Source organism: Acanthaster planci, linkage group LG16, assembly GCF_054643075.1.
Source record: "Acanthaster planci isolate LZ-2023a linkage group LG16, COTS_SCS, whole genome shotgun sequence".
NCBI classification, from domain to species: domain Eukaryota; kingdom Metazoa; phylum Echinodermata; class Asteroidea; order Valvatida; family Acanthasteridae; genus Acanthaster; species Acanthaster planci.
The window spans coordinates 12,041,656-12,066,560 of record NC_141792.1 but is presented as its reverse complement, the minus strand read 5'-3'; the positions used below and the strand labels follow the sequence as shown (position 1 = coordinate 12,066,560).

General features: G+C 43.2%; 2 protein-coding genes and 1 long non-coding RNA gene across 3 annotated transcripts; 1 reads left to right on the top strand and 2 right to left on the bottom strand.

The window, feature by feature from the left end:
- Nucleotides 1–959: 959 nt before the first annotated feature.
- Nucleotides 960–24,300, top strand: LOC147796512 (uncharacterized). Its single transcript, XR_015428081.1, has 3 exons — nucleotides 960–1,010; nucleotides 22,015–22,184; nucleotides 23,687–24,300. It is a non-coding gene; the product is annotated as an uncharacterized LOC147796512 (long non-coding RNA).
- On the bottom strand, nucleotides 4,523–9,238 carry LOC110979197 (trypsin-like). Its single transcript, XM_022234797.2, has 5 exons — nucleotides 9,092–9,238; nucleotides 8,379–8,541; nucleotides 6,998–7,254; nucleotides 6,010–6,149; nucleotides 4,523–5,552 (listed from the first exon to the last, which is right to left on the bottom strand). The coding sequence occupies exons 1-5, from the start codon at nucleotides 9,132–9,134 to the stop codon at nucleotides 5,358–5,360; spliced, it is 798 nt and encodes a 265-aa protein (XP_022090489.2). The 5' UTR covers nucleotides 9,135–9,238; the 3' UTR covers nucleotides 4,523–5,357.
- On the bottom strand, nucleotides 16,402–21,090 carry LOC110979199 (trypsin-2-like). The gene is made up of 5 exons (XM_022234798.2): nucleotides 20,939–21,090; nucleotides 19,599–19,755; nucleotides 18,391–18,641; nucleotides 17,655–17,794; nucleotides 16,402–17,055 (listed from the first exon to the last, which is right to left on the bottom strand). The coding sequence occupies exons 1-5, from the start codon at nucleotides 20,979–20,981 to the stop codon at nucleotides 16,870–16,872; spliced, it is 777 nt and encodes a 258-aa protein (XP_022090490.2). The 5' UTR covers nucleotides 20,982–21,090; the 3' UTR covers nucleotides 16,402–16,869.
- Nucleotides 24,301–24,905: the final 605 nt, after the last annotated feature.

The window sequence follows — 24,905 nt, the reverse complement described above, 5'->3', positions numbered from 1 at the left end:
ACAACTGAACCCATTGATCTCCATTGTCTTTATTTTAAAGATCAATGACTGAGCCCCAATTCTGTCCAACTTGGGACAAATCTTGTTAAACTGAATTGCACTCCCATCATGTACATGTTTAGTGTATGTCTTAAAGGTTTAAAGAGAAGAGACTCCCATGAAGAAGTAGGATCAGGGACAATAGACCGCCGGATCAAACCCTTTCAGTTGATGCTATGAACATATAGAAGAAATGACCATCCATACCGCATGCTCAGCCTTGTAACAAAGTGTTCCATTGCAAATAATTAATGTGATACACCGAGCACACTATACGTTTTGTTTAAACTGACTGAAGCCTTTTACTTGGCTGTTATTCAATACTCTCGTCACAGGTCAGATTTTGATTTTTGTCTTCGTTTTCTTATCTCTTGTTTTGTTTTAATGATATAGCCCGATGGGTAACTTAAAATCCGATATACTGGCACTTTTTTTTAATTTACCGAGAGGTATTTCTTTACTCATCTGTGCTCGAAGCCGAAGTTCACACCATTATGCGAGGGCAGATTGATAAAGGCTTTGATGATTTTGCCTTGAGTATTGTGCAACACGAATGCAGGTATTTGTCCAGGCTCTGGCCTTTTGTTTTTCACGTAAATACATGGCCCATCCTCTAAAAAGTCTTAAAAGGTTGCGATCCTGTTTGTGACTTTGGTGTACTGCCCGGTTTATAGAAAATAAGTCACGTCCGAAAAGTGGTTTCGATATTGCTTTGTGGTCGAGTTCTTTTGCTTGTTTACACCCCGATAAAGATAAACGACAGCTGCAAAGAATCTTCGACCTAAAGTCTTGTCTCTGACCGACCCGGGTTCGACTGGTTAATTATTGCCTCTTATGGTACGTACTACTGGCACGTACTACTAGTCCGGTCCTGGCTATAAGAACACCAGAATCCCCCATTTTGCTAGTCTGGTTTTATGTCTCCAGCGACTAGCTGCATAAACTCGGTGGCTTGCTGCTAGCAGTAATGAGTAAGTTGATGCAGATTGTTCAAAACCACTTGGTAGTTGTATTTCGAAAGGCTAGGGGCGATTCGCAAAACAGAGTCAATTGGTTTCCACAGAAAGGCATTTTTTTTAAAGTTTACGGCCAACAAAGTCGTCGTTTCGCATTTCGGCTTTTAGCTAGACAACTTCTGGAGATTTTTGATAGGTTGAGGCATATGCTAAGTAAGAAAGAAATGGTTGATTATTGCTACCCAAAATACACTTTAAAATCTTCTCACTTGGCAAACGAACCTTGGGAATTAGTCAAGTTCCCCACGTGAAGTCGACGAGTAGAATTTGCAGACACTTTCCCACAATGCACTGCGAAGGTCATCACGCCGTCGCCGTTTCGTCTCGAGCCCGGACACTCTTATTGAACGTTGCCCCTGTTCCAGCTCATTTTGCACCGTCAAGGATGCCATCTGTGGAGTCCAGCATTCTTCAATACATAGGGCCTGTCACGCTCTCGCCCGTAAGATCATCTTATTTGTATAAAATCAGTCTTGATTCTTTATCCTTACCATTATAAATTAGTGCCAATCAGCACCTTCTTTGCTATCCATTTTTTTTACAAAGTGTAACATTCTCATTAATTCATAACTGTTTTGTTCTGTATCCGTGTGATCTTGTATGATTTCTTTGTTACGTCGGAGAAAATTCAAGCTTACAAATTCTTAAATAGTTTGGAGTTTCTCAGATCGTATCACACGTAAAATTCCTCGCTTACCATAGGTGGCTTAGGAGGCGAACGAGCGGTGCGTTCCTAGTTGACATGGGTTTACGGTACGTTATTTCCGCCTGGACACGGTCATAATAAATGTTCGTTTTGTTCACAACCAGCATTTTCCTCGCGGATTCACTTTGTTTATATTCATGTGTTTTGGGGTAGATTTTAATCTTGGAAAGCTTAAGTGTGTGTGAGACCAATTTAGATCTTCAAGGCCGTAACATCGAGTGTGTGAGCTGAAAGTGTTTGCAAGTGATCGGTATATACGTACTTCCCTAAGGTCTCTGAAGAAGCGGATGACGATCGGCCGGAGAAAATCTAGTCCAGGTACGATCCGATGGTCAGATCTAGCTAAATCTAGTACGATCCTTCAGAATCCGGTCCCAAATTTTTGCCACACTCAGCTAAGAAACCGTCAAATTGCGTTACCTGAAATAACCATGGCCCTAACCTTTGGGTTTTGAGAATTCCCCTTACATCCCACTACAACGTAGGATAGTTCGAATTCCGGGTAGCCTGTAACAGCTAAGTCACTCCTTGAGAGGAGAACCTGACTGGACCGCCACGGAACCGACCAAACTCACGGTTACGGAGTAGAAACTCACATCTTTACTTGTCAAGGGAGTAGCCACATTTGTCATGGACTCACTGAATTTGATTTAAGAAAAGAATTTAACAATTATCCATAAATAACATTTGCTCTCGCAAATCTGGTAAAAGAGTAAAGTAATAAGTTATAAGTAATCTATCACTCCAAATTTAAGGGCGCACCGAACAAATCGTTAATCTGACTTGGACTCCGTTGTAAATAGCGTAAATAATCTGAAATTGTAAATACACAAACGTGAATTTTAAAGACTGATCTCAGATCACTTTTTCAACTGGCTGAGATATATCTTTACCCTGAGTCACTACTATCATATGACAAAATTGTTCAGTTTAGAGAAGTGGTGACATCGTGAAAGTTTGAGAAGATAGCATACAAAAATGGTTTACCTTCTCATCTAGGAATTATTATTTCATTGCTTATTGTTTCTTTGCTGTTTTTACGTGAATGCATTTTGAGTGTCCTTGGTGAAACATACAGCAAAGCAGTGAGTATGGTAAAATAAACAGGGTACCACACAGTGAGCCGAATTATTAGAGATTTTTATTAAATTAGTCCGTTATATATCTACAACTATCATCTGAATCTACTTGGATCGTCTGAAGTTGAGTACTTACAGGGTACTCAGATCCATTGATCCAAAATTTAAACGGCCGTTACTTTAAAAGTCATCGCAAGGTTTGGGACGATATATAAGGAAAATCGGGTTGGTGGTTGATTTATTATTGGGTAAACTTTTGCCATTTCACTGTGCCATCTAAGGGCTAGTCAAGCGACATGAGCTACATTCAAAAGAACCCAAAGAAATACATTTTCTATTAAATACACCAATTTGTCGGGACAAAATAAGCAGTAATATTATGGCGGTAGCCCTTCTGGCAAGCATAGAAAATATATGTTTCCAGCAAGTCGAGGTGCATTTTAAATACTCGATTGTGCCTAAAATAGTAAGTCCTAAGCCGTATGATCTTTGTTTTATGAACTGGCCAGGGTTGGGTACATCGACGGACTATTCTTGGCTTTTTTCTGTGAAAAGTTTGCGAAGTGCGACCAAATAATACACGGACGCGTCATCGATACACCCACACCAGCGTGTAAACATTATGCTCAGCACTAAATTTGCATGCTTCGCTCCGGCTTGGCGACTATGTCAAATTTACCCAGCTGGCTTCTGGCGGTATCAATCGTCTCGAGCGCAGACCTCATTTGACGGGTCTAGGCTATAAGTTTGTGAGTTTTGATGCCTCAGTCTATGTTACAGAAATTGAATGGTAACACAGAAAAACGGGTCCAATTCTTGGGTGGCGAATGAACACCCTCCATTTTTATCTGCATTCGATTCACATAAATATGTATATTGTAATGGGTGGGTGGGTGGGGCTCGTTGAGTTAGAGAATGATGAGACCCTGGCGTATGTACCCACTGTATACTTACAGGTGTCTGGCCTGCTGTTTGTAGTTTCAGTCACTGAGTCAGCAGATGAGGGAGGGGCGGGGACGAGCGAGGGGGAGAAATCCGAAGTGTCAAATAACTTGCCTAATGAGGGGTCGAACGGTGGGGTTGGGGAGGTTGAGGCAGTCCAGACTCACCAGGAGGCTTTCACCATCAGAAGAAGAAGCAGTCGACTAAGAAAAATGCGCAGGCGCACGCATAATTAAGCGACAGACCATGAAGATTCTACTTCACTAGGACATGTGTTGTTATTAATTCCCGAATACGGACTTGCATAGCCGAATAGTTTGAATCCGCGAGTATCGATGTTTGGGGACCGAGAGGGCAACAACAACAACAACAACAACAACAACAACAACAACAACAACAACAACAACAACAACAACAACAACAACAACAACAACAACAACAACAACAACAACAACAACAACAACAACAACAACAACAACAACAACAACAACAACAACAGCAGCAGCAGCAGCAGCAGCAGCAGCAGCAACAACAACAACAACAACAACAACAACAACAACAACAACAAACAACAACAAACAACAACAGCAGCAGCAGCAACAGCAGCAGCAGCAGCAGCAGCAACAACAACAACAACAACAACAGCAACAGCAGCAGCAGCAGCAGCAACAGCAGCAGCAGCAGCAACAACAACAACAACAACAACAACAACAACAACAACAATTTGAAGACATATACAATTTTCTTATGCTATCAGATTGCTTTATTTGGTCAAATCAAATCAAAACATGCACCGAGGTTTGGGTCCTGGTCCGTAAGATCTAATCGTGTGAAGTCATGATCGCATAATAACACGGAGCTGTCCAATGAAGACATTTTGGCAGTGTTGTAGTTGAGACCGTGCACAAGACCAGACACAAGACCACACACAAGACCAGACACAAGACCATGGGTAAGACCATGGACAAGACCATGGACAAGACCATGGACAAGATCATGGACAAACCAGTCAGAAGTAACAGGGTGAACTATGACAAAGGAAAGCTTTTGTTGCAGTTCATTTGAATAGCTTGTGACTTGAATTCAGACTGGAGGCCTTGTGTTGGTCTTGTGCCGGTCTCGTGTGGTCTTGTGAAGGTCTGAAGTGGTCTCACTGCATTTTGGAGACCGGAAAGACAATTCAGTTGTGGTTTTTATCGGAGAAATCGGAAGAAAAGACAGAAATGTCTTATGACTCAGCTTTTTTGCATTCTTTTGCACTCCGTTTTGCATCAATTTGGACCACATGTCAGTTTTGTCCTAATTAAAGAAATTGAAGAATTTATGTGCAAAAGGAGAGATAAGTAGTAGCAAAGTGTGTATAGTTCACTTCTAGAGTGCTTCAGTGCTGTTTCATATTTGGATTCTTAATTGTTTTGACAATAGTTTATTTTGAAATTTTGCATAATCTCAGTTCGATTTAGCAAACGTCTTAAGTCGAATGCCAAGAGGCAGCGCAACCGATATACCGTCGTAGCTCCTGTGCATGATTAGTATAAATGCGTCCGTCCCTCGACTACACCGGTGGCTTCCTTTTTAACAGCTGACGGCCCCACTGGTAGTGGATGATATCCAGCTACAGTAGTTGGCGATGTTGGTGTAGACGCCGGGGTACCTAGAATCAGCGCAGCCGTAACCCCAGCTGACAATGCCCCGCAAGGTCGGGCTGGGGGTGCTGCCGCTGACGGGGCTAGACCCGTAGCTGCTGACAATTGGGCCACCGCTGTCACCCTAGCGAAGGGAACAGGAATTCAAACCGTTGAAAGCCATTATCAAAGTTCTGCCCACAGAGACCCATCATCCTCAAACCAGGATGGAACGGGTTATTTAAGGAAGAGTTGGGGGCATCCCGCTCGCATACGACAGGTATAATAGTCGATTCCATCATACAAAGTGTCAATCGGAAGTCATGCCGGTCAAAAGTAGGTCTACAATGTCATATTTCAGCTGGGGGGGTCGACAAAGGGCTGTCTTCGTCATATTTTATATTGATAGTGAAGACGATCTTCTAAAGATAGCGAAACCAATGAGCTCATAAGCATTCCAAAGCCAACACCTCCTCTAAAAGAGATGGCTTCAAGGTGAACCCGAGAGAGGATATTGTCCATAGGGTAATTACACGAACGGCTAACATTGTACAGGCCCCTCCATATCTCGCCCCCTGTACCAGCGAAACAAAATGGCTTACCTGACAGGAGTCTTTTCCGGAAGCAGCCGCGCAAAACATGTTGCTAGTGATCGATGAGGATCCGTAGGCGGTTTCGCATTCACTCTGGGACTCCGCTTGGACCACCACTTCCCTCAGAACGCTTGAAGATGAACCCCCACCTATCATCACCATGAAAAAAGCGTTCAAACTTTACTACATTGAGTCAGATCCATGCACATCCATAAGCACTCTTTGCGCTGTGTGAGATAAATGTGGATTCAAAATCCCAGACCCAACCAGCGTTACCCACCAGGAAAATAACTTATGGGCCACCCAGCGAGCCAAGCAATCAACATGCCAAACCATCCATAATGCCATCGTGATTGGTTGTTCGGTTGGCTTAATGTGACTTCTAGATTTGGGCCTTGGGTATAGCTTGACATGGAGAACCAATTATGCGAACGAATTGTCGAAAATTGTCAAGGTTTTCGACTTGGGATGACAACAGTAGTGTTATATTGAATTTGGGGGTGGGCCAGAAAAGGGGAATTTCCCTTTTCTGATTTCGTAAATAAGAAAATTGTATTAAAAATAGATGGTACTTCGGGCGACGAGAGTAGTACATAACCAAGAGATATTCGCGGGTTTCACATTGCTGCAACCTTATTCTGTATAAGTTTCAAAGGCATTCACAATACGGGCGATTCACGGTAGTTCACCACCAAGAGTCTGCAACGTATTGGCCAATCACAATGCGAAATCTATTGACCCAATGCACGTTCAGAAAAAGTTGACGACAACGTTGCAGACTCTTGGGGGCGCACTATTGTGAATCGCCCGTATTAGCCAGATCGGTATTTCAGAAAGACAAGGTCATTTGATATTAATGTTCCTGACTTTACACCAACTTGTTAACATGTTCACTGCCTGCGGAGCCGCACGTTACCGCCCAGAGGATCAACCTCGCGCGTGCGTATGACTGATCTGGTATGCGTTGTCTGCTTGACATAATTCAAGGCAAACCTACTTGATGTTGTACCCCATCCGCTCACGAGCAGGTTCGTCCCTGAACCAGGCTGGCTGCTGCCGATGCTAATGGCCGCAATCTTTCCGTTGCCGATGTTGGCACTGGTGCTTAGTTTGATCAAGGCGATGTCATTATCGAGAGTACCGCTGTTGTATGAAGGATGCTGATACCACGTGCCCGTGACAAGCTGTTGACCGGACCCACCGTGGCTGTTCTTGCTGTGATATCCCAAACCTACGTAGAGAGTTCTGCTTGACCTTTTACCAATAAAAAGCGAGAGACAAATGTTAAATGCAAAACCTGGTAAACCCGGTGGGTTTTGGGCATGCAACCTCTTTCCGTTTTCCTTTGCGTTGCAAGCAGGGTTGCGCGATTCGGTCGGAAAATGAAACATTGATCAAAGTCGAGCGATTCTTTCATGCAAAACACGTATATCCTATGCAGCATGCCAGTTGGGTATGCTTGTAGGATAGGTTAGAGCCAAAATCCTTTCTAAAATGGAGCTTGTGGCAAAAATCCCTAAAGATGCTTTCGCCTCGCAATGGCCTCACGCACAATTTGGCAAATGTAAGAGGGATGTTTAACAAACCATGCCCCATCCCTTAAAGTATTAGCCAGTTTTTTTCAATTAGACGTACCGTTCTTGCTGGTACAATTTTCCCTGGAGATTTTTGCTTTCGCAAACCGCAAGCACCTGCCTATTAGGCCTGCAGAAATGATGGGAGTTCTTATGTGCCAGCCCCCTTTTTTGCTACCTGTAGTCAAATGATCCCTCCGGTGCACCAACACCTTTATTCGGTTGCTCACAAGCCGTCAACCGCTGACGGCCTATATAAAAAGGTTGTTATAGACCCCACAATCCCTTCTAATGACGTTTAATAAATGGATCAGTGGGTGTCCCTCAGTGCCAGCAAATAAAGAAAAAAAAACTCACAAAAACGTCAGAGTAGGGTCACGATACCCTTTTCCAGTCAAGGGGGCCGGGGGGGGGGCTCAACGGCTTAGCCATAGTCACCAATCAATCGACACCCCCCTACACATCAGAGAGACCGATATATATATAAGACAGGCCCTGGCTTGCCCAGGCAACGCTTGTGTAAACAATCCGATATCGCCACCTGGCACAGAGGTAATTAACACGTGATCCTATGGGATTTGGCCAGAGGCCGGCTCGGGCGTAGGTTATACCAGCCAAGGGAAAGTCTTTACCTCAAAGGTGACTAAACAAGGCTGTTCACCATGGACAGAGGTAGAATTAAATGGAAGGTCATTGCATTTGGCCGTATTTGGTTTTTTTTTATCAAGAAATTAGTAAAAAGGCCGTCAGCTATTGGCGGTGCTTGCTTCGTTTAAAGAAGGGCTGGTGGTGTGTCATACTTACACGCAGTGGGCTGCTGAAACGACCCATTGTTGGTTGACAAGGGTACCGCCGCAAAACTGGGAGTAACCACCAAAGAAGCTCTTGCTATAGAGAGCCACCTGATAGGGTCGGGAGTTGTCTGTGGATTCAACCCCGCCAACGATCAGTCTGCCGAGAGCCGGTGCTGAAATGGTTAAACAGATGTCATTACAAAAGGAATGGCTTTTTTTGTGTGTACGTGCTTTTGTGGTGGTAGTGGTGGGAAGTTTTATGGTTTGTCATTCTTCTTTTGGTGGGAAGGGTAAAGAAAATTTATTTGCTTATAGTTACTTAACTAAAGTGGGACTTCTTGACACCAACGTTCGCCTACGGAGGCTGCCAGCCAGTGACTGCAGCCACTTGCAATAGACGTGTGTAATACTCCTGCCATAGCCAGTTTATTGAGACAGGAACCAAGTAAGAACTGTTTTTCACCTTTTAGCATGCTTCCATCGACTCAACTATGCTCATAACTATCGAAGCTTACACACTATTACTACTAGAACCTAAAGTACGGAATGCATGCCACTGGGCTATCAGTAATATGTATTCTGCTAACTATGTAGCCTCATGAAATAAGGGTATATTACAAAGAGGCCCGCAACACTAGTATCTGTTAGGCTATACTGTTACTAAGTACGTCATTCATATTGCGCCGTTTGTGCAAGACATGAAGACAGTCTGCGTTGACTTACTCAGTACTGCCAGCAGGCAAGCCAGAGGAATGAGGAACTTCATGGTGAATGTCGCCGTTGATTCTTCAAGCCTTGAGATGTAAACTCAAAGTACCGAGCTGGAGGATTTCGTTGCTTTTTGATAGCTGAGACCGGACATAGTCGACGTAAGCGGCGATAACCAGGCGAGCGCCGGTTGGTCAGAGACAAGACTTCCGGCAGAAATTTTTCTTCCTATTGTCGCTTATCTTTATCGAGAAGTAAACAACGAAATAACTTGAAACCAATGCCTACTTTTTTATGGACGTATACGTATATCAAAGCAATGACAACATCACTACCAACAATATGGAACCGCATTCTTATTTTTTTCCAACCTTGTCACCGAAAGAAGTATTAATGCGGGACAGATCCTGTCAACACAGTTCAGCTTTGAAATGACAAATTCTTGTGTGAATTAGGAATCCTGGGTAAAATCAAATAGTACAGTTAAATGTCTGTACATGCTTCTCAACATCAAGCAGTGGATTTCATGAATGCATGCAGGGCTCACTAAGGATCCCATTAACACCAAATTACTGATCGACTCCATACCCGTCTTAATCCACTACTTTGAATTTGATTGACATTGAAGAGCCTTAAAAGACACGAATTATAATTTAAGACCTGAGTAACCTTTTACACAGATCTTTTCTTGCGTGTTACAGAAAAGTGGAGGAAAAAAATTATCAAAGTCGTTATCAATCTGAACACGAGAATTCCGTGTGAACCTCGGCTACTTGCGCAGATGGGCGACCAGATCCATTCCTGGTCATCTTAATAAGGGCCATTATAATAGAATACCCGCAAGAAGAATTTAATTTACCGACAGGAGAAGCTTATGTCGCTAACAGAACACAACTTGAGCCGAGAACAGGGACAGATGAAATTGAAATCTGACCTGTACGACAGTATTTAATACCAGCCAATGAAAGTGTGTATGTGATCTAGAAGGCTTAAACCGAATAAAATACTACACAATCATGAAAAGAAATGCTACACAGTTGAAATTTATCTTGTACGTGTACATATACATGGAATTAAATTATGCGCCAGAGCCGGTGTACGTGTTCGTGTGAGTCATCCTGGCAATTTTATGACAGATAAACCTCGGTTTCAATAATAAACTTCATGGTAACTTACTGTACTTTTAATTGTGTTGTCTTTTGTTCCCGAGTTACTGAGTTCTTACGCTCGCAAGGCCGAAGATTATGCGGGATAAACGGAATCGGTGCTGAGTTAGGTTATAGAGCTCTATGCATGGTTAAAGGTCGTGTAGGTTCGGGATTTTCTTCAAAGGTCAGACAACTGCTCGACACTCGGTGGGGTAGGCCTGTTCCCTGGGCAGCCAAAGCTTTAAGTTGTTGTTGGGACCAGGCGATGATGACGATTCTCAAGGATGGCCTGCAACCCCTGGCGACGAGATCTACAAATTTGAGTCGGTATTGGCTTCAAAATCCACAATCTTACTGAACTTCAGGCATTTCAACGCGAGCTTTAATTAAAAGAGGTGAAACTTGGCATCCTCAGAGAAATATATTCCAGAACAGAAATAATGCCCCAATTCCAGAAGCAACTAGGCCCGGCACTGCGGCCTCGAACGCATTCATTTATCAATATCGTACATGTCTGACCAGACAAACTCTGATTGGTATATTAGTTTCATCTTTTGTGAATAAAAAGAGAAACTTATATATTTTCTCGATCTGGGAGCCTTGACTATTCAAAGTCAGGTTTGTAGATATGTAACGTGTGTTAAGTCGTATACAGCAGGTGTTTTAGTTTTCAATAACGAAATTTCTAGACCTGCTGGTTTATTCGATTAAGTTTTTTATTTCCCGAAATTCAATTTATTTTAATGCTGTTAAAATGCTGTGTTATCAAGTAATTGCAGTGTGCATTGGAAGTTTTCTTAATTTGACTGAAACCTTTGCTGTCTGACTCATACTTCCGTGTTCCAGTCTGAACTTGTGTTTTGCAAATAATGTTAACTTCGCCCTTCCATAAATTAAATTCATATAGTGGGTGGCCTGGCAGAATGACCTTTTTTTGTATCTCCAGATAGGTATTTCTTTGCTCATCTGTGCTTGTAGCGGAAGTTCACACGAATACTTCTGTTTAGATTGATAAAGGTTTGATATTTTTTCCCGATTATTTGGTGTAACACGCAAGAGTAGGGTCTGTGTTAAAGGCTTTCTTTTCAAGGCTCTTACCTTTTAGTTTATATGTAAATACATAGCCCATCCTCTAAAAACTTTCAATAGGATATATCCTATTTCCCTGTTTCGTATAAATCGGACCTGAAATGATTCCGTTCAAGCTATATTTATCAGGGTAGTGGATTGTGACAAGTATAAGTTGATCAGTAACTTGTGTTTTTGGGAGCCTCACAGGGCCCTGCACGGGGTTCATGAATTCCACCACCTGTACAGCATGCTGTTACCAAAAGTTCCCATGCATCACACCCAGAAAATACCAGCTCAAAGCTATACTGTGTAGGTAGGATTTGTATTACATTATAGAATTCCCCTCTCAAGGAGATGCAGGGTTTAGTAAAATAAGTCACCTACTAAAATAAATTTTGATATTGTTTTCTCGTCGATTTTTTTGGGTTCACATGTGGACCTTTCAGTTATACGCTGGTTTGAAAGGGACCATGTACAAAAAAAACTGAGAAGAAAAGCACAAAAAACAAAAATTAAATTAAATGTCTACGGCTAGGAATATTACATGCGTCTATGGCCAGCGGTTATGCATAGGCGAACGTTAGATAACGTGAAAAGTATTTGCAGCTTTAGTTAGTCAAATAACTATTTTGACGCCACGCCCCTCCGTCGAAGGCGGGGGTGCCCTTCACCTCAGGCGTGACGGCGGAAAGCAAGGAATGGAAGGTCTCTGAACGGCTAGAGACGAGTCCGTTGGGATGGAAGTATACCGTTCCGGTTTGAAAAACTCCTTTGACTGGGGTGTTGGGCGCCGGAAGGTCTGACGTAATTGGCTGGTGCCAAGTGACGTAACCAAAACAATACGGGGGTCGGAAAATAAGAGAGCCTGTGATTCGAAATAACGACTGCTGGATGCCTGAGTTATGTACAACAAAATGGTAGCTGGTTTATTCATCACACGTCTAATACACCAGGAGAGGGCGCTCTTAATGGTAGGACTGTGTGACTGGACTTTGCCCGCAGCAGTGAGCCCAACAATTACTTGTGTGCATTTAGAGCCACCGGGACCTGAATAAGTCAATAGGTCTAACAGGGTTACGCCACTCACTCATAGCGATCCCCCTTTAATCGGACCCTATAAGCTCCCACAAGGAACTCTTACCACACCATCAAATAGCCCCTCAACCTACCACGGCCCTCAACGACACACGTACCACTCGGGACGAGGAACTAGCCACGCTAACGACCCTCACACCAACGTACAAAGGCGTCAACCACACGCCCACTCAGTTACTTACTCTGCCTGACCCACAGTTTTGGGTTCGTTATAGCAGGATCGAAAATGTAAGGTTCTCCTCTAACATAAACACAGTCCTTTCGCGCCTTAAATAGCCTCGCGAGCCGGCCGCTGCCTTGACTATGCCTCCGCGCGCACACAACATGTGATCATACCTACGTGCAAGGCGGAGCGTAAGCGTCGTGCCTGCTCAACACACGTCTACACGCAAGTATACAGTACATCTGCCCTCTGTTACCGTGTAGAACGCCATTTATAATCTTATCCCGCGCCCGTGCCCAGCGCCCTCTGCCGCGTTACACTCTTAGCAAAAATAATGAGAAGTAAGACAATCGCTGTTATGACTTCTTTTTGACCTCAAAAAAGCGCCCGCTCTCGGTAGACTGATTGTCAACGGGAGACAGTCCAAACCAAACAGCAGACCCTACCAGGTGGCCCTCTATATTCCAGGAGCAGTGGTGACTTCCAGTGGTATACCGCTAAGTTTTGGTTTCTGGGCAAGCCTACAGTTTATGAAATAAACGGCGCGTCGCCCTCATAATGAAATCAAGCGCGCACTGATAGAGGACGGGCCTCTGAACGCTAATGTGCTTGCGTATAGATTACCATCTAGAACTCATACTAATTTCAAAGTGGGGCACGGCTTTTACTATACCCTTTATCGCTTTCAGAATGGTTATAGTTCCAGTCCCAATTCCCTAGGCCTGAGAAAAGAAACCTCACTAGCAATAACATAAAACAAAACACGGCAACTATCCTTTCCAGAGCTGTAAAAGCCTACCGTTTTTTATCTTCGCCACATGCTTCAGACACTGGAGGTGTCCAAGCTTCGCCCACCTCCAATAAACAAACCACCGTTTATGAGCTCCTATTTCAGTTTTTCAGTTTGTCCTAAATGTCAGTCTATGGGACGAACCCTGCATCTAAAGACCGGAAATACTTGACGCGAAACACGAGTTTTTGACGTCTGTTCAACAAGTCGTGCGGTGAGGACTTAGAAAAAGTTGAACCCATTCCAACTGGAGCGAAATTTGCTGTGGCACGTTGCTATACAGAAAGCAGTTATCACATTGGGCCCCGTAAATTGTACAATTTCTCCGACAGAAGATCGTGTGAAATATTTATTCAATGATAAGTACTTACTAGGGGTTTCCAGCAATGACACTCTCCCACACTTAGGGGCATGGCCGAAGCCATGCTCCCTACAAATTAATAGAAACAAAATGCAGAGAGTACGGTTCTACATTCAAGATCCCAAAAGCAAAGAGATAACCTTCACACCGCGTACCCGGGAAGCCTTAAAAGTATAAACTTTAATTACCTCTGTGACGCGTATTGGAAGGATGAGGGCGTCCTTAATCAGCTACGGTTCCCTACATTATTATTCGTTTCATATCAGCGCAAACGGGACGTCTGACGACACATCCCATGTAATAGCACCCTCAAGAGATGAGATGTTCCGAATAAGCTTACGAGTTCGAGAAATAAAGCAAGGGGGTCGTTTCAAGTATAAGTGGCTTTTTATGTACCTACTACCTTGAAAGGCCCTGAACAAAGGCCGTGCGCTTAATGGAATTGCGAGCGACTTTGTCTACCTGCGTTTCCGAATCTGTTTCAAATCCTTATCATTTCCGATTTCTGGAACATAAAGGGGGATCTGTCGCTGAGGAAAGAGAACCAATTTGGAAGGAGGATCCAACTGGGTTGAATCAGATGCAACCATTTATTGGTACCGGCCAATTGTTTTTCCCGCTCTTTCATTTTCTACGGGAATGCTGCTCTCTCATGTCTGCCTAAGCTGTCTTGATGTAGACCCGAGTCTGAGGGAAGGTCCTCTTTTGACCATCTCGTCGATCCCTTCTCACAGCCGATCCCTAGAAGCAAGAACCTCACCGAAGATACGGGCTGAGTTCGAGCGGTTTGTTCTCGCATATTCACAAACAGCTCGGTTTGTTGTTCGTGTATTTGTCGGCCGCTCGAGCGCGGCGAACTTACAACCAGTCATATTTATAGCAGCATACACATACGCTCTTCGAGGACTTATGTTTGATTTCTAGGCTGAGTTCTCTTCTATTCAAAAAGGAGCATTCATTTGTGTGTTTTGGAAAATCATTAATGTTAATTTTGCAAATTTCCCGTTGTCTTCGGCGTTTGTGACGCTTCAAAATCGAAATCTCGCGAGTTTTTCCTTGTGCTCCTGTAAAACCCTGAAGAGGAGATGGTATGTGATCCCGTTCTAAGATCAATATTCTTGGGTCGTGTTCCCACCGTTCGAGCGCGAGAACAAGAAACCAGTGCCACTCGAACTCAACTATAACGCCTTGCCTCCTGAAGAAATCGGCTCATCTCAGTGCCTTGTATCTGCTCCGAGAGGAAACAAGAGAGGGCGCAATTTTCCTAGCAACTGAGGCCCCCGCCACGACAATTTGGTTTGGGGTACCATGCCAAAGAGGGGCCAAAGTACAAAGCTTATGATTATACGATCTTCTGAGCGTAAGTTATCCAAAGCCCACCCAGTACAACTTATAATTCTATTCGAACGCTCCTGAAAACCCAGTTTTTAGGCTGTTTGTGAGCATACCTTTTGAACTCCCGATGATTTTGTATGGTCAAGATTTTTTTTTTATTATTTACGAAGTATCCTGATAACAAAAATTATTCTGTGCGCATCGGTCCATTTGGGGTGCCATTTTATTTTAATGGTGTTGTTTCTGCTGAGTTGGGTGCTATCGATCTGAAGAAATAGTTCATGTATAAGTATTAAAATAATAAGTACGGTTTACGTGGCAAATTATATTTATTGGGCCCTAATTATTGGATGTTTAGTATTTAAAAGGGCAAACTCCTGATAAGATATAGATGGAGCTCAAGAATTTTACCATTGAGTTTTATCATAAATTATATGCAGCCTAATAGTAAACAAAGGGTATTGTGAAAGGGTTTCCTGGGGTTTTCTCTAAGACACATTGCCGAGCCCCAAGTTGGTAGCTGACCATACAAATCAGTGCCGCTGTATATTGTTTGTTTACCCGAGAGACCGGAGTAAGGAGAGAACCGTTTAAGAAGGAGAAACATCCGGGAGGCCTTTTGGCACTGGCTGGTATGAAAAGTTATTTCTTTTGTGTCATTTTGCTTGTTTTTTGAGACGGCAAATGTAAACAGTTTTGTCGGGGTCAGAGGTTGCACGCTAGCGCAATGACTTACATGTGCAGCATGCATTATAATTTACGTGCAGGTGCAAGTTATTCTTGCACAGGGAGCACTCTCTGAAATTTTTATAATGTACAATTGATTATGAAAGTGATTATAAAGATGGACAAAGAAATCGACTGCAGCGGGATTTGAACCTGCGACCCTTAGAACACCATACCAGTGCTATACCAACTGAGCTATCCAGCTCTATGTTAGTGGCTTTTTCCATTTATTAATATCTACATGAAAATGAAATAAATTATTCTGTGTCAACATTAACACTAGAACCATCTCTCTTCATCGAATTCTACAGTCTTCTACAATATCATTTTAGTTCCTTCGGCAAACTGAAGCTGCGATATCCGTGTTGAATGTGAATCGTTTGCAAATACGGGGTTTGGCACGAGCATCCCCTTACTTGGCCAGGGGTTTAGGTGTCTCTTTTAAAAAAGGTGCTATTTCAGTGTGTCCTCTGACTTCCCAGAGGCAAGTGTTGCACCAATTGGCGAATATGGAATTGTATATCTAAATAGTCTGAGTCCACCAGGATTGGAATATGGGTCTGATTGGGGGGGGGGTTGAGGGGAAACAGTCTTGTACTGACTGCAATATCAGGTAATGAGGACAACTTCAACCTCTTTTGGTATGCTTGCCGTTTGATTTATTAATCAAATGAAAACTTTAATTCATCATGCACCAGGGATTGGAACCCGATCTGAACACCAAATCATGTGAAGTGTTAATAGCAACAACACAGGTTTGTCCGAGAAAGGCACTTCGGATGCTGGAGAGAAACATCAGAAGAAGTTTGTGCAAGAGCAATTTGTACTGTTTCGTTCACTTCACGCACCCTTTTCTTAAACTGGAAATGTACGGAAGCAAAACATATCTCTGGTATTTAACTGTGCGAAGTTCCTGAATTGAGCATGATTTTTATCTATTGATTTCATAATTAGTTTGACAATGAGTTATTCAGATACTTAATTAATCCCAGTGCTGTAACAACGGTGACCGAATGCCGAGAGACCGCGCACCAGAATTCCCTTTCACTCGTACCAATCTGTCGCGGGAACATCCTTCGGCAATCGGTAGGGAACTCACTAGTTTTAACAGGAGATATCACCACCACTTGTCTGCGCCATCCAGTCACAGTAGTTACCGACGGTAGTGTAGACGCCTGGGTACCCAGGATAAGCGCAGCCGTAACCCCAGCTGACAATGCCCTCCAGGATGGTGCCAGGTTTGTGGCTGCTAGCCCCGTAGTTACTGACAATCGGGCCACCGCTGTCTCCCTAGCGTGGGGAAAGGGGAAACCAAGCCGGTAGAAACCATGATCAGTACTTATCATGCCTTTTTTAGACCTCTTTCTTTCTTTTAACTTGACTAAATCGTCTTCAAAGACAATACACATTGTGACAAAGTTAGCCTTTTGTCTTTCCGCCCCTTGCTGATACATGACATTGTAGATCTACTTCAGTCAAGCAAGACTTCGAATTGACCTTCTGCATATTGAACTCCACTATAGGCCTATCAACTTTGAGCCAGGGGGCGCCATCGCTTCCTCAAATAACCTGCTTCATCGTTGAGGCCGACGGGTCTCTATTGACCAAACACGTCAAGGGGCAGAAAGACAAAAGGCTAACTTTATCACAATGTGTATTGTCTTTGAAGACGACTTAGTCAAGTTAAAGGGAAGAAAGAGGTCTCCAACCAGGCAACGGCTCCTCCTCAGCCAACTCAACTTCTAAAGGAGATGACGTCACGATGTAACAGAGAAAAGGGATCGTGCATAGAGTATTGGCGTGAATTGCCAACATTTTCGACCCCCCTCAGTTTATTCTGCTCATGCAATATATACGGCGATATATACCAGCAAAATGAAATGGCCTACCTGACAGGCGTCTTTTCCTGAAGCGGAGGCGCAAAACATGTTATCCGTGATCGCTGACGACCCGTAGGCGTTTCTGCAAGTCGCCATGGAATCTGCTTGAACCGCCACTTCCATCAGATTTCTTGAAGAATATCCTCCACCTGAGCAGTCAAATCAAAGAAGCCTTCAAACTTTGCTTTAATAATCAAACTGGTCCATACAATAAAGCCGTGACCGAAACGGGCTTCCAGATCTATGGCTTCATCTATTGTCGGTGGGTCTCCGCGTATTTCCAATGGAGTGAAGACCTAGACCTAGCTCTAGGGAACAGATTGGGATGCAGTCTAAGTAATCCTTACAATGGGTAAGAACAACGGGGATTGAAAAATGCTACACCAGAGCAATCGATCAGTGAAATAAGTAAAGGGCGATCCAGAAAGCCAACTGACCAGCCTGCCCAACCAGCCATTTATTTAGGGCCTTGCATACGTACGTTTCGACCTTGAAGAAAATGTGCAAAACAGGTGACGCGAAATGACAAAGTTTTAACTCGTTATGTCGACCCAAGACGAGCTACATTTTTGGGCATGAGCTTTCTGCATGCCGAACTTACCCAAGGGATGTTTGCTTCAAAAGAATCCAAATCTAAATGAGTAATCACTGATTCACTGACACCAATGCGTGCGAACCAACGTTGGTACTCGGGACCATTTATGGAGATCTTGATCCATGTGAAACAACATTAAGATAACCTTACTTTGGAGTGCTCCCCATCCGCTCACGAGCAGATTCTTTCCTGCAGCAGGTGGGCTGTTGGCGATTGTAATGGGTTTGATTTTTGTGCTGCTGAGGTCGGCGTCGCTGCTTAGTTTGACCAAGGCGATGTCATTATCAAAGTAGCTGTTGTAATCTGGATGGACATACCATGTGCCCTTAATCAACTGCTGGCTAGGCTGCGTGTGGTCGTACTTATCGTGGTATCCCAAACCGACGTAGACCGTGCCACCCCTGTTTAACGGGCAAAGGATAAAAGTGAAAACTAGGTAAACACAAGATAGATTTTGTTTGCGGTTACAATACTCGGTCCGAAAATGACGTATTGACCGATCATAATTTGGCGCTTCCCTAATGCTGAAACATGTAGGCGCGAAGCAGGGCCCAGAAGGAAAATGTACCTGAGGCTCATTCTCGGCCCTAACAAGCTTACAGCCTGCTCTGCCCTACAGTGGTCTGCCGCGAAATCCGGCAGATGTAACGAGAGGTAGCAAAATTAATCATGTCCAATGCCTAGATATCGTCGTGTAAACGTCCTGCCCCAATCCTTAAAAGTTACATGTACTGTTTAGCCGGTGCAATTTTCACGGACAACTTTACTTTCGCCAAAATCTACCTCTAACCGGCCTAATGAAATTTGATGAAGGGAAAAGGGCGTCCCAACCCCCACTTTTTGCCACGGGAATTGGCTATTGAATCACCCCCAGAAACACACCCATACCCGTTTTACATACAAAGTGTGAGCATTACTTTGTTCTCCTGTGGTTAAGGAAACCTGACGAAAATGCTCCTTTTTCTCCAACTAGGATAACTCCTTCGAGCTAGACTTCTGTTGATGATTTCCTGGACTGTTCCTCTTCATTTTGCCACGGATAGCCTTGACCCCAAATTGGGCCGGGGAAAGCCCAAACATTTAACAGTTCTTCACAATCCGCCTCAATTTCATTTTCTGGTCACAAAAGGTGGGGGATTCAATAGTCCATCCTCCGGTCAGAAAGTGTGATGTGTGTTGCGGGGACAATTACCCCAATGCCCAGGGATTCACGCCTATGTATCCACAATCCCCAGTTTCCGGCAGAAATTGACGCCGCTTAACATGAAGGGAGGCATGTGTTAGCCATCTTTGCGAAGGTTAATGAACGCTTTTGCACTTGAAACAAGGGGAAGAAAACACAGATGTGCCAGACTTACGCGCAGTGACCTGCTGAAACGACCCATCGTTCGTTGACAAGGGTACCACCGCAAAACTGCCAGTTAGCATCTTTCGAATCATAGAGGGCCACCTGGTAGGGTCGGCTGTTTGGTTTAGACTCTTTCCCGCCGACGATCAGTTTGCTGAGAGCTGGAGCTGAAATACGGTTTAAACAGAACTTTGTCACAACAGCAATACTTCTTTTTAGTTTTTGTTTTTTCATGGTGGTGTTGGGAGTTCTTATATTTTGTTGTGAAATTGTGGGCAGGAAGATTGAAGAATTTTGAATACTGATTACTTTCTGTAGCTGTAGTACTTCACAGGCAATATAACATTCACTATGGAACCCAATTGCTGCCACTTTCCACAGACGTATTCCTAGCCGTAGCCAGTTCATTTGGACAAACACGAATAAGCCTCAACTTTGACACTGCGGCATACTTCCAATGACTGAGCCATCCACGCTCATATCCATCTAAACTTAGACAGTTATAACCTGTCAGACTACAACAGCTTAGAGCAACTTGACCCTGAAGTTACGTTCGATTCACAATGGTGTACTTCTAAGAGCTTGCAACACGTTGACCAATGACATACCGCAAAATCGGTCGACCCTTTCCAAACGCCCATTGGGTCAACAGATTTCGAGCACTGTGATTGGTCAATGCGTTGCAAACTCCTGGAGGCGCACTATCAATAATATTTCTGCGTATGCATTCCGCTTGCATCTACTCAATGAAATTGGGCTACGCAGAACATGGCCACGATAGCAGTCATCTGCAACCACTTTTTTTTTACTTAACATTTATTTCTGAATCGCAACGTATATACACAAGGTCAATACAGGAAAGATTTTTACTGTAAGAGTGATAGACAAATAAGACCATGAGACATTGACATAAAAGGGGGCAAATACGGAGGCATACTCAGAAGACAAAGTCTTATACAGAAATGCCTAAAAGGACAACAAAAAGAACCAGACAAGGAAGACTGACAACAGATTATACATGAAAAAAAGACAAATGCAGTACAATACAGTAAAAAAAAAACAAGGACCAAAACAAAACAAAACAAAACAAAACAAAGACGAACCAACAGACTGAGATGTAACAAAAGTTGGAATTATAAAACACTAGAAACGTTAGAAGAACAAAAGGAAGATTAGAATGATGGAAGAGAAGGACCTACTTCAGATAATCAGAGACTAGGTGTGTTTTATAGTTGATCTTAAAGTATGCCACAGATGACCTTGACTTAGTATTATATTTTCTAAGAATAACTAGCAATTTTCCTATCGCCTGATTTGCACAATACTTGAAGGCAGTCTCTATGAACTTACTCAGTACAGTCAGCTGGCAAGCCAGAAGAATGAAGAAATTCATGGTGAATTTTGCCGTCGAGCCTGCTAGTCGCTACCTCGAGACGTAGACCAGAAGTACTGGGATGGAAGATTTTGACGCCTTTTATAGATTGGACCAGGTGTACAAAATGTGGGCAATTGACGTAATCGGCAATAACCAGGCCAGACAAGACTCCGACAGTAGATGTTTTTCTCAGCGCGTTCTTTTATCTCTATCGAAAGTAAACAAGCGATCGAAAAATTGTGAAACTACTTTAAAGAGGTACCTTTTCTTACCCATGTCACTTAAAGGAGAGTTCGACAATGTAAGACAAATCCTAGCTATATCCTGTGCAGTGCTGATGTCAGAGCAAACAGTAAAAGTAAAATTCAACAGCAAGTGGTGGATTTCAGGAACCTAAGCAGGGCCCTATGAAGACCCCTCATACACAAATTACCAATCGACTTAATACCCTTCATAATTCACTACTCTGATTTTAAAATGGCTTGATTAGCATGATTTCAAGGACATGCGGCCATATACAGTGCACCAAACGGGGAAATAGGATAGCCTTTCCAGAAATTAAGGTATACCTGCTTTGTAGGACAAAACCTAGAAGGTTAGAGCCTAAAGACCGTGTATAATTAAAGTCATACGAAACCTTTCACACACTACATCGAAGTGTTGCCAGATATTAGAGGTTAGTGTGTCAAACCTATTATCAATCCCAGGATGCAAATTCCATGTGAACCTCGGCTGCAAACACAGATGAACAAAACAGATACCACTCTAGAAAATAGAGAACTAGGCCATTATATAATGCCATTTCAGATGCTAAACGGGTAACCAACACAATAATTATCCATCTAAATCCCCGAGGGTAGCCATTTGTAATCATGGGTTAAAGTTACTTTCACAAGGTCACAACGTAAATGCCCATTTCTGGATTTGAATTCTTGACCCTGTTTTCCTTGCGCTGGAATATGGACTAAACAATCAAGCGTACTGTCCATTTATTCAACCATTTGCATTTCTGTAACAATGACGTTCACTCAAAGCCTGGTACTTTCTGAAGAGCATAGAGTTTTGCATGGAGTGAATTACGACAAGGCAAACCCAGGCTAGGCTGGAGCGACAGGAGTACAGCGGGGCCCGCATCTACGTCCGCAAGATCGTCACACCCAGGACGAAGAGGACCGGAAGAGGTCAAGCCACGACACAGTCAAAGATCCAGATTTCTTTCAGGTGAGTGGAAGAGCGACGGTTTCACAGTGAATCCTGTTTGTTTACTATTTTATTTCAGGACTCAATTGCAAGTAATATTATGCAGTCTTAAAGAAAGAATGGTGTTCATGATATTGAAAGTAATTCTGTTATTTTTCCGTGTCTGGTCCCTGGTCCCATGTCCGGCTTGTCTTAATGGGTTTCACATACAGCTTCTGACTAGCTGCGCTACCAGTAAACGTTGAGCTGGGACTGACAGTTTCCGACTTTTTGCTGTGAAAATGATTCCGTGATGAAGATATGGACACAGTTAAAAATCACCACACATCAGCATACGGAGCGTAATACTTTTTATGTAGAAAAGAATGCGCATTATTCAGGTCATAGAATTTCTGTTTCAGTATCAGGTAGACAGGTTAGAATATTGTTTTTCTAGTTGTGGAATGAAACGATGTTGGCGGGCCATCCCTGGTGATATTAGTTTATTTCATTTACATTCATTACTTTACTTTTCATTGGTGCCCCCCATGAACGTACACAACATGGCAACAGCAGCAAGAAGATTCCAATGAACGTCTTTGTGCCGACAAAAGCTAAGGGGAAAAAGAGGGTGATTATGTCCCGTGGCACGCGGAAAGTGCTAAAACATTAGGTTGAACAGTCTATTTCTTGTCCCCATTCGATAAATGAAATTACTATTGGGTTCATTCGGACATAATGGCCCAGTTTTATATCTCCTGGAGAGTTATCTCTCTCTCCCATATGTGTTTGTGGCCGCGGTTCACATGGAATTGGTGTGCTCAAATCGACAAAGACTTCGATGTCTTTTGGCCTCAACATTTTTGTGACATACAAGAGTAGGCCTCTGTAAAAGACTTTTTCGGTCTTTAATTATATACATTTCTAAAGCTGTACAAGACGAAGTAAGGTCGAGGTAGTTAATTGTGACGGGCTGTCGAGTTGATCAATAAAGTTTGATTAAGGGCTCCTCATAGGGCCCTGTTCAGGTTTATCAAATCCAAGAGGCCTCTCTCTAACCTTTTGGTTTTGCCCCCCTAAAATAAACCAATTCCCCCCCAAAATCAAAAAAGTTATTCCATGTGCTCGTTTGGTTTACTGTTAAGCCATCACTTCTTTCGAATCATTCCAATTAAGCCATTTTAAAATCAGGGTAGTGAATTTAGACGGTAATACGGTGATTTCAAAGGGACAATTTACAAAAACAGCAAAACACATTTTGTTGAGGGAACAACCATTTTTTTTAAAAGGTTGAAAGAAGATTTTATTAGTTAAAGCTAGTCCTTGAAATACACTTTATTCCGACGTGAAGCCGGTAGATAGAACTTGTGGACCATTTTCCACAATGCACTGCAAAAAGCTCATTCCGTGACAACCACTTCAGCGCAATTTTTGGTGAATCGTCAGCATTATATGTTAACGTGGTTTTGTACTTTTTGGTTTTTTTGATAGTTGAACGGAGCCTTTTTGATAGAATTTTGGCATCTTGGTTCAATCATTTTCAGTGGCAGAGATAACATCTTGTGTTGTTTTCATCGTGGGACCCTCCTTGCTGCTGCTGTGACCTGGAACCACACATCGGGCGAAACGCGCGATATGTGCTGCGCCGTGTGTGATGTTATCCCCCGCCACCGAAAATGGTCGAGCCAAGATGCAGAGCAAGCTTGGTCATTGGTGGGCTTAACGCATGCGCAGTCTGATAAACACGAACGGCATGAACGGAGCGACCGTCGACGAATGAAAGCCAGAAATTGGTGAGCGAAAATCTCTCTTTTTTCAAAAATACTCCATCTCATTCTCTGAAATTTTTGTTATCCCCTTTTAGGAGGTATAGATCAAGCAGGTATGCCGACGGGAAATTTGATTTAATAGCTTTCTTACGGCTGCGAACCATTCAACACAAAAATTCGATTCCAAACCCCATAGCGTCACGACGTCATGTAAACCTTGTCTCCTCAAAGTCACACGGAGTACCACCTTGCGCAGATCGGAATGGCTACTATGACGATCCCCCTTTTTTGTAATTACGTAATTAAAAAAAATTTCGGCCAAATGCAAAAACCTGTTAATTTGCATCTCTGTAGAGGCTGAACAGCCTAGTTTAGTCACCAGAGCCCGCCTCCAGCCACGTCCCATGGGGATTGTATGTAAATATCTAAACCACGTGCTGATAAGGGATTATTGACAAAGAAAGTGCCTGGGCAAGCCTTGGAAAGCCTTGGAAAGCCTGGGCCTGTCTTATATCAATGGTCGGTCTCTCTTATGTGTCTCTGAGCTGTAGACGGCTGTCTGATTAGTTTCATTGTGTTGGGGGTGTCACATTTTTGTGGTTATAACGGAAGTGATCTCAAAACGATCACCTTGTTGCAATGGGTGTAAAAAGTAGGCTCTGTGCAGTGAATTCGGCTGGTACTCATATGACAGCGTCCGAGCATTAACATGAAAAAATCGGCCTTGTGCAGCGGAGGGTCACGGAGTTAGTGACTTAGAGTTCTCGAAGAAGTAACATTTTATCTTGTTCTTTCCATAGAAATAAAAGAGAAAGTTAGAAGCCAACCTTATGCATCCGTGAGGTGATTTTTGTAGAGTACAGACCCCAGTCCTTAGGCTACAAAAATTCTAGTGTAGGCCTACACATTTCCAACTTCCGGAAGTCGATCCCCCAATCTGGTCAAAGACGGTTGACGTTACAATATCATTTTAACTGTTTGCTGAGACATGAAC